Source organism: Xiphophorus maculatus, chromosome 19, assembly GCF_002775205.1.
Source record: "Xiphophorus maculatus strain JP 163 A chromosome 19, X_maculatus-5.0-male, whole genome shotgun sequence".
Classification (NCBI taxonomy): Eukaryota; Metazoa; Chordata; class Actinopteri; order Cyprinodontiformes; family Poeciliidae; genus Xiphophorus; species Xiphophorus maculatus.
In genome coordinates this window covers 6,382,385-6,397,037 of record NC_036461.1, presented here as the reverse complement: position 1 = coordinate 6,397,037, position 14,653 = coordinate 6,382,385, and the positions used below count along the sequence as shown (strand labels likewise).

The 14,653-nt window shown below is 38.2% G+C and overlaps 1 protein-coding gene across 1 annotated transcript in view; it reads right to left on the bottom strand.

The window, feature by feature from the left end:
- Positions 1 to 12,423, bottom strand: part of LOC102229447 (gamma-aminobutyric acid receptor subunit rho-2-like) — a 77,486-nt gene extending 65,063 nt beyond the window's left edge. Inside the window, exons 1-2 of the mRNA XM_023352468.1 lie at positions 12,154 to 12,423; positions 7,864 to 7,970 (exon numbers count right to left, since the gene is read on the bottom strand). Of these exons, the coding sequence (XP_023208236.1) occupies positions 7,864 to 7,970; positions 12,154 to 12,317 (271 nt within the window). The 5' untranslated portion in view covers positions 12,318 to 12,423. The remainder of the gene's footprint in view (positions 1 to 7,863; positions 7,971 to 12,153) is intronic.
- Between the last annotated feature and the right edge of the window lie 2,230 nt (positions 12,424 to 14,653).

Genomic DNA, 14,653 nt, shown 5'->3' with positions numbered 1-14,653 from the left:
GTGCTTTCAGACCTCAAATAATGCAAAGAAAACAAATTCATATTCATACAGAAACAACAATACTAATGTTTTAACTCAAGAAGAGTTCAGAAATATTTGGTGGGATAACCGCAGGAGGTTTTCAGTGGGGTTCAGTGCTGTAGGCTCTTCAATTTTTCCAAAGCTGTTAGTTAAAAAAAAGGAAAGTGTGGAAGTAAAGAAGCTCAAAGCAGACGAGAACGCAGCTGAAAGTTTCAAAGAGTGTTGAAGTTATGTCCAGAGTTTCACTTAAATCAGACGCAGCAAAGTTTCCAACTCCGATGTGAGTTCATTGGTGATTTGTCAAGAGAAAAGGAGGACAAGCATTGTTGCTCTGATAAACATGGGCATCAATATTCACATTTCTCCAAATAACTGTCACCAGAAAACATTATCAACCTTTATTTAATCAGGATAAAACTCCTGAAGCACCTTTGAGTCATCAATTTCTCTCTTATGAAAGGGGTGTTACACTTTCCACGAGGACTTTCCATTTTATAGGATATGTTTTGAAATTATCTGCTTTAAATACATGATTTGTGTTTCACATTCTCAGCTTCTCCTGCTCCGAAATACTATGGGTTCAAGTCAATAAAATGCTGCGAAATCAAACAAAAAGTTGATATCTGGAAAATTTCTTACATGCATCCTCCAACCTTGAATATCAAGCCGCTTGTACAACACAAACAATAATTGCGCTGCTTTAATTTTTAACAAGAATAAGAATATGGCAGAGTAGGAGTAAAACTTTGCAGAATAATCCTACTGCACCAAAAACTTCTTCAACACCAGAAAGAAAACACAATACCAGAAGGACATGTCACTATGTGTCACACAGTGCAAGCTCAATATCATAAAATATTAACAGTGACATATTGTATGATCTAAGTTTTAACAAATGTCAGACTGCACAGTTTTTTGCAGCAGCAGAATAAAAAATCCAGAGTCCAACAATGAATAGCAAGCAAGTACAGGCGTTAATGTCTGATTATTAGATTCAAACCCAAAAATTTAGGGGAAGGAAAACAAGGCAGCAGAGGAAGCGTTAATTATTAGACAATAATACAATAATATGACAATATTGGTCATCAGAGTGCTAAATCAGCATTTGGTGAGCCTGTCACACAGAGACAAAGCTGGGTACAATTGTACTCAAGTAAGAGTAAAACTACTTCAACATATTTTTATTCAACAATAAACTAAACATGTGCAACCAGGTGAAAAATGGCTTCCTGTAAATATATATTTTGCAAACCCTGTTTAGTTCTACTAACAATGTGGACTGGTTGCAATCAGCAGTCCGATCATTAGATCATTCACACACCTGCTATAAACGTATTGCATCTCTGGCAGAGCTGTTTACATTATGTACGTGTATAATATAGGATACATTTATTGGCCAACTGATTTATCGACCAGTTGATTTCTGGGCGCTGATTTCCTTAATTTTGGGGGATTGTGATCGGCCAATACTTACATGCTATCCCCATCTTATCCCCTAATCTCATCTTCATCACCAAAGGTTTAAAAATCGGCCTCTGTCCTCTTCTGCTCCGCAGACCGGCCCACCAGGTCAGGTCTGAAGTTTACAGTTAACAATATTCACCCCACTGTTGCCAACTCAGTGACTTTCTTGCTGTATTTAGTGACATTTCAAACAAAAAAATTCATATCAGCCTAAATCAAAATCGGCAGGTCAGGCATTTTAAAGATTGGTAACCAGAAAACTGCAATCGGTGCAGCCCTACACACATATACATGACATTCTTTGATTAAAGTAATTTCTCTTAAGCGTTACTCCAATAGCTACAAATTTTATTTATACCAGGTGAGTCTTTCTGCCCTGAGAATGTGGACCAGTACCGGTACTGATTCTGTGCCCTCAAATGATTTTAACAGAAGTTTCACATAACTTAGAAGTTGATGTAAAAATAATGTTTGTTTTAGTCACAAAATGATTATGCAGTAAGTAACAAATCCCCACCTACAGCATAGAGTAGCTCATCTATGTAGCAGCTGTGTAGCCTGAAGTAAAAACATTTTGCTAGACAATGTCAAACATTGAGAAGTTTTAATTATTGTTATCAAACATTATCAAACATGGCATTTTGAAGCCAAAAATACCTCAGAAATATACAGAGCCAACCATGAAAATCAACTAATTTCTACATACATTATCAAATATATATTACTGTAAAAACAAATCACTTCATAGTGAAATTGTGCTTTTGATATTATAATGACATAGAAATTATTACTAAAAAAAATAAAACACCTCCATTGAGTGGGCCCCATAGTGGCCCAGGGGCCCTAAGCGACTGCTTAGTTTGCTTATGCCTTGGGCCGGCCCTGGGCAGATGATTAAAGACATTTAACAATGGTTGGATATATAATGGATGGGTGGAAATGAATGAATTCATAGGCGATGGGCATGCATGCACCCGATGGATGATGGATAAACATCGTATGATGATAGATGGATCCATTAAACTAATAGGAGACATGAATCCACCTCTGACCTGCAGTAAATCCTCGACACTGAGCAGCACACATCCGAAACTCTGCAGTCACTTAGCAGAAAACAAGTTGGGAAGTGGACAGACACGGTGAGACGTAGCTGAGGGGCTTTCATCTGGTTCCTTTCAGCTCAGATTAACAACAAGCTTAATGTGTTATTTTACCCAGGATTAAGAGCAGTAATACACCCCACATGCAACCTCCAACAGCGACTCAGTCTGAGCTTGTTAAATATGTCTGTGTGTCCACCTACATAGTACATGTGCAACAGTCCTGAGTTTTCATGCAGAGATGATGAGGATTATCTCTTTGGTTGCATAATGGGACATGTTACTACAATGTGAAAAGCCATATGCTGTGTGTAGACTGGTGAGTTCAACTCTTCAAATTATTCAGAGGTCAGAGATTTACAAAAATAATTCAATATAATAAAATAATAAGTCTGTTAGCAGGCAATTTGTAAGAGTCTAGAACGTTTTTAACGTCTTGAATCTGCTGAGAATCAAACATCTGATTTATAGTCTGTTCAGATTAAGGGTGTTTTTACACCTGATGATCTGGTGGATTTGGTTCAGTTGGGGAGCAAACTCGCAATACTTGTCATATTTTCCAAACCCTTTCAAAAATCGCTTCCCCTCCTCACCTGTGGTGGCGCTGCACCAAAAACCACTGAAGGAAACGACAAAAACATGCGCAACTTCCTTCTTTACAAAATGTAAACAAAAGGCAGTACTGCCAGAGTTTAGCAGTTGTAGGATTTCTCTTTTGTCTTTGGCAAAAGACCGCAACTCATTTTTTTCTCTAGTGCTAGTCTCACTTGTTTGTTTTGGTTAGGTTTACCCAGAATGCCCTGCTGTACTGTTTTAGTTCCTCCTTCTGAAGTGGTCTCCACTCCGCTTGAATCCACATATACACTCGAACTGCGCTACAGTTCACGTTAATCAAACTGAGACTTAGGTTTACAGGTGGACCAGATTTCGCTCTTTTGGTCCACATCAGAGTTTGATTGCGCATTCACACCTCCCCAAACGAGCCAGACTTTCTAAACAAACAAATTATAGTTTGACTAAAGTGGACTAAACAGGGCTGTTGTGAACGCATTCTAAGAAATCAGTTCTACAGTTCGTACATGAAGGTCACCTCCTCCTTTTGTCACCCACACCTTTCCATTAAAGCCCCACCTTCGTTTTTGCTTTGGCGTTTAGTCTGACTCGAGCAAATTGATCATAAAGAAGAACTTTTCTGGTGATATGCTGGGTTTGAACTTTTTAAAAGTGTAAGAAATGCAGGACTGATTCTGTAAAAGCCATTTCTTAATGCAAATGTGAAGGCTTGGGTCTTCTGATGGACTCTAATGGAGTTAGTTATCAGCCCATTTCCTCTCTGACCACAATTTTTATGCTTTGAAGTATCTGTATCACTTATGAGTAGGGCGCCTTCACCATCAAGGTTTACAAACTTCAGAAAGGTGACCACACTTTGCTTGTCCGACATGTGGGAGTATCTCAGAGTCCAAAGTTTTACCTCTGAGCAGAACCAACAAGTCTCCTTTGATTTCTCCACAGACTGACGAGAAGCACCAACTTCTTAGTTGAAAACTCTGAGCAAGTCCTCTGAAGTTCCTCACTGATGAACTATGTTTAGATCCAACTCAGCCCTTTAAAACCTAAAGAAGCGCAGATTAAACTGGAGTGTGTGACGCATCTTCAGATCACACTCAGAACAAAACCAGTGGGACGTTCTGAAAGCGTCTGAAACTGGAGTTAAAAGGAGGAACGGATCAAGGTTAGTGACACTGTCAGCTGGAAAAGTGTCTCGGAGTCTGTTTTCCTGGTGATAACAACAACAACACGGAAGGGAGGGGGGAAAGACCAGGAGGAGCAGCGCAACGTGGGAACATCAAAGCAGCCACCATATCACAGGTTCTGGAAAAAGAGGACCCGCGGGCCACCTAACATCAGGTTCTGGTTTATTGATACCTGCAGGTCACCACAGGTTCTGACCCAATTTAAAAGCCACTTCATGCTGGTCTTCTCTGAGGCAACTGAAGGCTTAACGGGCATAGAGTCAAATTAAGGCTTTTTTATTTTTCCTTTCATGGAGCCGTTTAAATATATTTTTATGTATTTGTATGCTTTTACTTTTATATAACACTTACAGTCCAGTCAGCTAAGAATACCAAATAATACTAAATTTGTAGATGTTTGCGAAAGGCCATAACTGGTTCAAAATCAGAAGTTTACACAAATTTCCTTTAATATTTGGTACACTGAAAAAGAGAAAAGAATTTATGCTTCATTTGGTAACAAGTAATTCAATTAAGTTTATCCAACGTACTTTATTAAGATGGTTTAACTTGACAAATTTAAGTCAGTCTTACTGAAATCATTTAGTTTACTTCAAATAAAGAAGTAAAGTAATAAAAGATCATTTATGGAGGTTTTTTTTGTCTCAGGCAACCTTTATTTGACAGCAGTTAGACAGAAAAGTGGGTAACGAAAGAAGGGGAAGACATGTTGCAAAGGACGGGTTACTTTCAGGACTAAGGTCTCCTGATGTGGGTTCTGCTTTACCGCTGCACCACCACAGCAGCACTTAAAGTTTCTTTAAGTTAAAATTTGCAACTTTTAAGTTAATTCAACATTTTAAAAAAGTACGTTGTCATCACTAAACCAAAAGAATTAAGTGAGATTAATGCAAATTATTCCATAATGTGAATATTGAGTATTTCTGCAGTAAGTTCTTTCTTCATGTTGCCATTTGTTTTGTTTAGTGTTTCTAAAGCACAAAGCACTGACAACTGGCATGGTCTTTTTTCTCCAGATGGACATCATCTTCAAACTTTTGAAGACATTTTGCACATGTTTGTACTTCCATTTGGGTTTTTCCTGCTTCTAAAAACAGGCAAAGCACTTAAAAAACAAAAAAACACAGCCATTTTCTGGCTGGGTGTTAATAAATAAGTTTATGATTTTTGGTGTCTGAAAAATTAGCTGTTTTAAAAACTTCTCGAATGTAGCGTCACAAATCAGCAGGACCTACCTCTCACCTACCAACCCCAGTGAAACTCAGCCGGGCGGAATTCCTCTGCGGTTGCTAGGTAACGACCTAGCAAGGTAACAACCTAGCAACCGCAGAGGAATTCCGCCCATCTCCTAGCAACCCAAGCTGAGCTCAAAGACCTTTGGTGAACTATTTCTGCACAGATGTTCTATTCAATGTCACACGTTAATAAAACTGTGTTTTATGTCTTGCCTTGAAATATATCAATCAGTGTTTCTACAGTTTATTCAGATGTTGTAAATAACCAGAAACTCAAAATATGAAACTTATAAAGCCATGAGTTCATCACTCATTCTTTATCGAATTATTTAAATGCATAAAACCTTTGGTGCATGTAAAATTCTGCCATTAGTAGAAAGTTACATAACTCTGAAGAAAGGTCGTTCTCGTTATTTTGACTTTTAGCGATCCGACCGAAAACAGGAAAAGTTTGGTCTGATAGATAGAAAAAAAGACAGAAATAAAAATGTTATGTATATTTTTACACATTTTATTCAAATATCTGATTTAAATATAGTCCACAATTCTTTTCTACTGGATAATTCATTTGTCTTACTGGGCATTTTACTCAGAACAGGACAGAAATAAGAGCTTAAAGTCCTGTTGCGAGCCGGAAATAAGACATTTACTTTGTTTCTATGTGAGTGATGGGACCGTCGCCGTTTGATTGCGGACCCACTTGGATGTGATTCGGATCATCAGAGCCGAACATAAAAACTGACATCAGCTGCAGCAGCGCAGGCAGATGGAGGATTAGCATCAGGGAAAAGGTCGGAGCAGCAGACGTAATCTGAGAGGCTGAGAACGGGTCATTTCGGGTCAGAACCATCAGAAACCGTGGAGATTTCCTGCTGAGAGCAGTCGATAGTATCTAAGTAGAGGGTCAAACCGGGTCAGAACCACGGGGTCGATGTCTCCCGATATAGTTTGGTGAATAAATGTTTCTCTGCTCAAAACACTGACTTATTCAGAGTCTTGACACGTCTGTTTCCTCTTCCTACCAGCAAGAACTCCAGACTGGATCAGCACCCAAATTCTCTCCTACGGTAAACATGCCCTGAGCATTGTAGCTGCAGGAGTTACTGTATATATTCAGTTTGGTCTTCGGCGTAGCTGGGATTTAGTCGGATCGGTTCATCCTCAGTTTTTGCTGTGCTTTTGTGTTCAACAAGTTGAATCACCTTTGCCCATGAACACCGAAACTTTCGTTTGGACCAGACTTTGTCTGGAACCTCAAAGTAGGGACGAGGCAGCAAATCACAAATGAGTGTGGAGGTTTATCTTCAAGCAGAATGACGACCCCAATTGCACAGCCAGAGCTGCAATGAGATGATTAAAACTCCATCTAATCTTATAGCTTCATCTCTTTTCCACTGAAGAAAATGCAGAAATCTCTTTGGCAGTCTCCGGACTATCCCCAAATCCCTTTAAGATGTAGCTGAGGTAACAGGTGACTCTACAAAGCATTGATCTTGAGGGGATAAATGCCATTGCACAACAAAATTATTTAGATTTTTTTAAACATCTATTCGCAGTTCCGTATTTAGAGATTCACCATTACTTTTGTGGATCAAAACTCCTAATTATTCACGCAAAATTCTGCTATTTGAGTATTTTTTATAGATCTCAAATCAGAGGTTGTGCTAAACTTTTTTGCAGTCTGTCATTTTGACTGTCGGTGTCAAAAAATCCTGTCATAGTTATAATAATGACATATTCAGTGCTACATATTTTCATTCCTTTTAACTAATATTCAACTCAAACAACCTGAACAGAGTCTATATTGTGCCATCACACATCAAACAGATGAATACATGAATTTTGACTAAAACCACAGACTGTTGCCCCAATGACCAAAAGACGTGGCATTTTCTGAACTCCTTCTGACCGTCGCGCTAAGACCTCTGGAGGGTTAACATTTTGTTTTATGTTTTGTTACTTTAATAAATAAGATCCTAAACAAAATATTGTACTTTGTGGTTTTGACTTCACAAAGGTTTGCTCTGAACATCATGTTTTCTTCAGATTACAGCAACTTGTGTTTTTCGTTCTGTGCAGATTTTATTGAACCTCTCTGTTCTGTGTTGATGTTTCTCAGCCTGTTTGGTTGGTTGATAGTATCTCTATATAGTCTCACCTTCCGCTTGAGTCAACAATGTCTGTTTAATCTGGTATTTCACACCAACAATGGATCTACCAAACCTTTTAGCTAATCTTCTATGATCTTCTTAACGATAGGCGTCCCATCTAGCAGCTCTCCCTTACCTCCAAACGCCGGCCTCATGGTGAAATCATGATCATCTACTTTGAGAAGATGCTCCGTCTTGGTTTTTCTGGACTTGGTCACATCTGGAGGTTTCTTTGGCAGAGAGCTGGAGGAAGAAAACATCAGAGTCAAAGAGATAAAGAAACAACTACGGAGAATAACTATGAAAAAAAAAGGCTGCTGCTACTGCAGCTGTGCTCATCACAACCAAAACCACAAATTGTTTCCTCTCAGGATGAATCTCCCACTCATGATCACAGGAAGTCTGATCTCCAACAGGGTGAAGTACTCCATAGTAAAATTACAGCAGCTTTACACTGCATTTCATCATAAATAAGGTTACTTTTGCACATTTCACATTCAGTCAGCAGATAATTTATCAGCATGAAACCAGAACCTCTGCCAAAGCTGCTGGTTTTCCTAAAAAACAGAAAACAACCAAATATTCCTCAAACACTTGAAGCAACCAGATTAAAACATCAAGGCTTCGAAGTATTTCAGGAAAAACATCGACTCTGATGAGTTCTTCAGAAATAAATGACGAAAGCAAGAGATGAAATGAGTTCAATTACCATTTATCTTTTACACATGCGCTGTGATATCCAAGTTAAGAAAAAACTACCTGAAATGTTTTTCTTATTTTATTACAAATACATTTTTAACCTTCACATGTAATCAATAAAGTCTTTACTTCAAACATGATTAGATGCATTTGAACAGAGTTTATTTGGGGCCTGGAATCCGTTCAGAATATGGGAACTGATCCCATATTCAGGTTCTGATTTAGACTCAGAATGTTCTCAGATCAAAATATGAGATTTGGTCAGATTTGGAATTTTTTTCAGAATAGAATCTAATCAAAATATAAAACGTAAGCATTTTGTTAAGACCTTAAAGAACACAAACTTCACACTTTGCACGTTTTTGAACCTCCATTTAGATCTCTACAGCTTCTAAAATCAACCCAAGCGCTTCCTCCTCCATTTCCCTTCTCCGGATGTTCATCATAGGAGAACAAAAAGGGACATATGATGCAAAATTTACATTTTGCACATGATTGTTCTTCCATTTGGATTTTTATTACTTCTAAAAACAGGCAAAAAACTTTAAAAAAAACACCCAGCTGTTTTCTGGCAATAGGTTTTTGGTATCTGAAAAACGAGCCATTTCAAAAACCTCCAGATTGTTATGTCACTTTCCATGGGCACTGCACCGTTACCTAGCAACCCCAGCTGAGCCCAGCCCATCACCTAGCAACCTGAGATGAGTTCCAGCACATTTGGTCTGCTGGTTTTACCGCTGGATGTGTTTTGTTGTTGACTTACCATCCACAAACCATTTGCTACATTCTTGTTGGTTGTGCAGGAGGCTCTACTTCTCCTTTTCAAAGATTTACGGTTGTATAATTGTGCATCTGTTTGCAGCTTTTTTGAAGTGCAAGTGTAGACGTTGAGTTGGAGGTAGGGGGTGTGTCCAAAATAGGCAGAACTGATTAGAATAAAATCTTATTATTTTGTGGTTTTGTGCAAAATATTGAATGAGCCTGTTTTGTAGAGACTATAAACTTATTCTAACATGTTCAATGTAGCATAATAGGTCACATTTAATGCCAATATTGCTGACTCCGTCTCTTGGAACAGAAGAAAGAGGAAAGGGAGGGGAGCTCAAAGATTCATTAGTGTCCTTAAACTGCTATATTTCCAGTAAAAATCCTCACACCATCTAGAACTTTCTGTTGCTATGAGGCATCCAGAGCCTCACCTTGCTGCCTGCTAACTGTTGAAAATGCTTTACTATTGTCGAGATAATCCAATTCTGCACTTATTTTATATTCTTATTAACTTTTCACACTGGTATGTGAAAGATCTGGAAGAAATGTGTTTGAATAGCATTCATTATACTGTGAAATAAAACCGTAATGAGATTCTGCAGATTAAACCTGTGAACCCTGCTGCTGGGAGGCATGAAACGAATAAGAAGCAGAGTATTTATTTAGAGAAATGTTTGCTTCCATCAGGTCCCATTTGTTCACGCTCAGCTGTCGATAATCCATCTTATCCATGCAATTATTACTGGAACAAAATATTCTGCTGATTTTTAGAGCTCAATAAGTTAGAAATAACAGAATCTGAACATGAACTGCAACTCAAACTGATGAATCTATCACCTGCGACCTCAGGATTTGGATCTGGTTTATGATAAACAGAAACAATAACTTTGGATAGATTGCAGACTTCTTTATGTAAGTTAATGGGCTTATTTTTATAAATAACTCTATTCCAGCTGGCTTTATAAACTGACTTTTGCAGCACTATAAAATAACAGATTTGGATTGTAGCAAATAAAATTTAATTTGCTCATGTTGGGTTGCATTAAATTTATTTGACTGCATATTTCTGGACATAAATTGGACCCATTTATCTTTTAAAGATCATTCGAAGACATTTGTAGTGAGGCCTAATTGATGTCTGAACTGAACTGTGTGAGTGTAGTGCAGTCCCACACAAAGCATGTTAAATAATCTTCCTGTTCTCAGCAGCAACCAAGGATCACCAACTCCCCATCAACTGCACAAATTTAACTCTTATTTGTTTTGGGGAAAATGTCCTTATGAGTCATGCTTAAAATGGAAACAGTTATTTTTCTGAATGCTGATGTAACATGATTAGAAACCTTGCAAAAGAAAGTTCCACTTTTGGCTCATCAAAAATCTCCATTTGTGGATAAAGATTCTCATTTCGTGTCACTCAAATGTCCCTGTAACTCTTTCCAGATGGAGACCAGTGAATGTCTTTCTTGTCTATTCTTGAATTTCTTTCAACTGGGGAAGGATGTGTTGCTCGTTGATGTCTCTTAGCCTACTTGTTGGCTAAGAGACAACAAGTAGGGTTTGAACCAATCATGTTGTCAGATTGGTTCAAACAGTAATCATGACTGGAGATCAGTAGGGAAACTAAACTCAGCAGTCCAGAAACTCTGGTTAATCACAGTTAATTCATTTTCTAGAAACGAGAGAAACAGATTCTAGGTTGGTTTGGACTCAGTGTTTTTGTTCCATTAATGAAACAAAAATCATCATCTCAAAACTGCCTGTTGTTTTCATTGATTTATCTTCGCTTGACATTAAAATTGTCTGACGATCTGAAACCTTTAAGTGTGACAAAAATGGAGAGAGGGAGTGCAAATAATCTATGACTTCAATTTAAATGAAAGAAACTGATAAACCAGATCTATTCAGTCTGAAATTTGTTTGAAAAATGAATTCAGATCACAATTTAATATATTAACATTAATATCGCAGGTTGTGACTCAAACAGCTGAATTCAGCTTCTCTCACCAGAAGATGAGCGTCTGATTAGGAAACTCTTCAGTTCAATAACTGCAGCATTCATTCATTCATTCATTCATTCATTCATTCATTTCCTTTCTTTATACATGCGGTCTCATTCTGAAGACAGACGTAAAACCATCAAACAAATTGGCATTAAAAAGATCATGCAGATATTCTATCAAATTAGGCGATTTAAATCACTAATAGCAAAACAATAATGTAAAGCTCGCTCTATACATATACATTTTTTTCTTTATTTAATATCTTGATCATTAATAAAAATCATTAGAGCTTCTCACCTGTGTCAAGTTCTGATCTCATTTTTTATTTATTCGATCTTTATTTCACCAGAAAAATTCCATTGAGATTAAAAATCTCTTGTGCAGGAGAATCCTGGCCGAGGATGTTAACATTTTAGCAGCTGATGACCAATTAGGGAGCCTGGTTGTTGTTTTAATCCGGAAGAACAGGTTGATCTTTCTCCCAACATCAGATTACTAAAGAATCGTTCAGGGGTTCTGGATCATGTGCTCGGAATAAGTCACATTAACAAAGACATCCCGCCAAAAGAAAAAAAAAACTATGGAAATTGGAGTCTTATGGAAGAATTCCTGGTGGTTCGACCCAAAAGCCGTCCAGATGCTGAGTGTGACACTAATTTGAGTTACGGAGCTAATTTCATCTGAAGGATATGCTGGTTACTTCCAAAAACTGAAAAAGAAAAATCCACCCGGGATGTTTTTTAGTCAGACATTAACTAACAAGAGAACTTGTTGAATAAAATTGTATCCAATTACGCCGAATGCATTTAATTTACCCAGAGATGTTTAAATATAACTACTAAAAACTAAAGAGCTGGTAAACTTCTCCCTCCGCTCTTATTAGCCTGATTAAACCCTGACAGCGCTCCATTTCTCATTCTCCCCCTCATCCATCTACATCATTTATCTGCACTTACGCGCCGTGCTTCTGGGTCTCCTCGGTTCCCGTCCATCTGCGCACCCGCTGTCGGTGCCTGCGCGCCTCCGCGGTTCGGCTCTGACCCAGCAGCAGCAGCAGGAGCAGCAGCAGCGAGAGGAGGAGCAGAGTTCTGTTCAGGTAAGGCATCCTGACGGCGTCCATCCACAGGTGAGTCCCTGCAGGAACATCATCCTCCTCCGCACACGGACCCAGTCATGGTCTCCGTCACGGTGTGATGTCTCTCAGCATCTGTGGACACACTCAGGAGCGCGCGCACACGCCCACTGTGGGATTATTCAGATTATGGCTCCTCATCATCATCATCACCATCACGGGGCGGGGTGAAACATTTCCGACCTTTGCAGGGGCGGAAAGAGACTCTGTGCGGCCGCGGGCACCAGAAACCCACCAGCCCAAACGTTACAGACTGTTTTACATCTGGACATAAAATATCATGGAGAAGTTTTTTCACTTTTCCACCTTTTGTCACATTACAAACGTCAACATGCTTTTCGAGCCTTTTTTGCGATAGATCAACACAAAGAAATGCATAAGTGAAAGTCATGATTTTCAAAATGTTTCAATTCAATTTCATTTTTATAGCTCCAACCAACACCAACTGTTGTGTTGCGGCACTATCCAAAGAAATAATTTCAATTCAATCGTACATTCATTCCTATTGTTCGTAATGGTAATTCAGTACAGTAAGCCAAGTTATCTGGATCTAAGGAAACCCAGCAGATTGAATCAAGTATTTTACTGATAAATATATAAAACTCATGGAAGGCTTATCTCTTCAGCCCCTCAGGTCAATATTTTGTAAGAAAGAAAAGACGAACCATTTGCTTCAGTTATAGCTACAAGTCCTTTGGGGGGCTGTCTCTACTAGCTTTGTAAGTTTAGCTCAGTCAAATTGGATGGATTAGTTCAAGTCTTTCCACAGACTGTGGGCTTTGATTTGAATTTACATTTCTATAGACCAATCTATTGTGGCTCTGACTGTAAGTTTTGGGTCTTTCTACTGCAGGGAATGTAACATTTTCTCCCCGAGTCTCATCACTTTTTCAACCTCTATTGGATTTTCTTCCATCAATAGTCTGCTTTTACCTCCATTCATCTTCCTATCAACTCTGGTCAGCTTCTGATCACTATCCCCACAGCATGATGCTGCCACCGCCATATCCTACACAGGGTCTGGCTGTTAGATTTCTACAGAGCGTGTCATTTTAGATTACCAATACAGGCATGAATAGTTTCACCTGAGTTGTTTGATCTTGTGTTTTGTTTTTTTGTTTTGTTTTGTTTTTTTTAGCTACTCTTGTTTTTATATTGTTAACATATTTAACTGTTTTCTTGGTGATTGTAATTCTAGCAATGTCTGTGTCAGCTACTACATTGTATGTGGTTTTGTTTTATTCTGTGTGTTTCTTTCTCTGATACTTCCCTTCACAACAACCACTTATTGTGTTGATGCACCTCCTAATCACCTCCCCAGCCTTTATAAGCCTTTCAGTTTCTTGCAGATCCTTTACTGTGTTAGACCTTATGCTACGTCTGATATGTTTGTTTCTTTCTGAATATTTCTTTGGGAAATGTTAAAAGTTTTGGGCTATTGTAAAAAAAAAAAACAAAGCTAATGGTTGCAGTAGATTTGTTAATTTGGTTGATTATTTATATTATTGTAAGTGAAAACTGAATAAAAAGGCAAAAAGCATGTTTCATATTATTTGTATAAAAATGATTCTCTGTTATCTAACTACTGCAATTTTTATTTGATTTCTACATTTGATCTATGAGTTTTTAAGGCTTGTCAGATTGATGATGACTGCACCTTCATCACTGTTCATTTTTTAAAAGGTAACACCCCCATTCCTGCAGAAATTACTCTGCTCACTTCCTGCTGAACTTTCCTATCTATCCAATTTTAGAATAATTTATCATCATTGACTCATTAAAAGCATGTTTTTCCTTTGCGTTCCATTATTACGATTTAGCTGCTTCTTTCTGTCAACAAATTATTTTGCTGCTGTTCTTCTAAACCACCAGAAAACATCTTTGTCCAACTATGAAACACTTCCTTCCCCTTGCTGTGAAAATCAATGCTTGTTAACTAAATGAGGACACACATTCATGCAACACTGGATCAATACCTAATAACAGGAAGTATTTGTCTGGATTTTTTAAACTGTCACATCTGTTCTATCCACATTACTTATATTAACTGGTTGGTTTCTCTCCATCTCAATTGTTGAGTTGTTTCCCCCACATAAATTTGCTTTGTGAACATCGCAATAAATGTCTCACCTGACAGTTTGCACACCTGGATCTTTCAGTCTGCAGCAGGTTGTGGCGCTCCGTTCTACCAGAGTAGAAATTATGTAAAAAAATTCAGCCTGTGGTGTCTAGATTAAAATGGGCTGAAGCCTTCTGGTTAATTTAGCTGCAGAGCTCTCAGCCGCCGCTTTTATTCTCTGGCTGGCTGTTAACGGGTTTAGTTA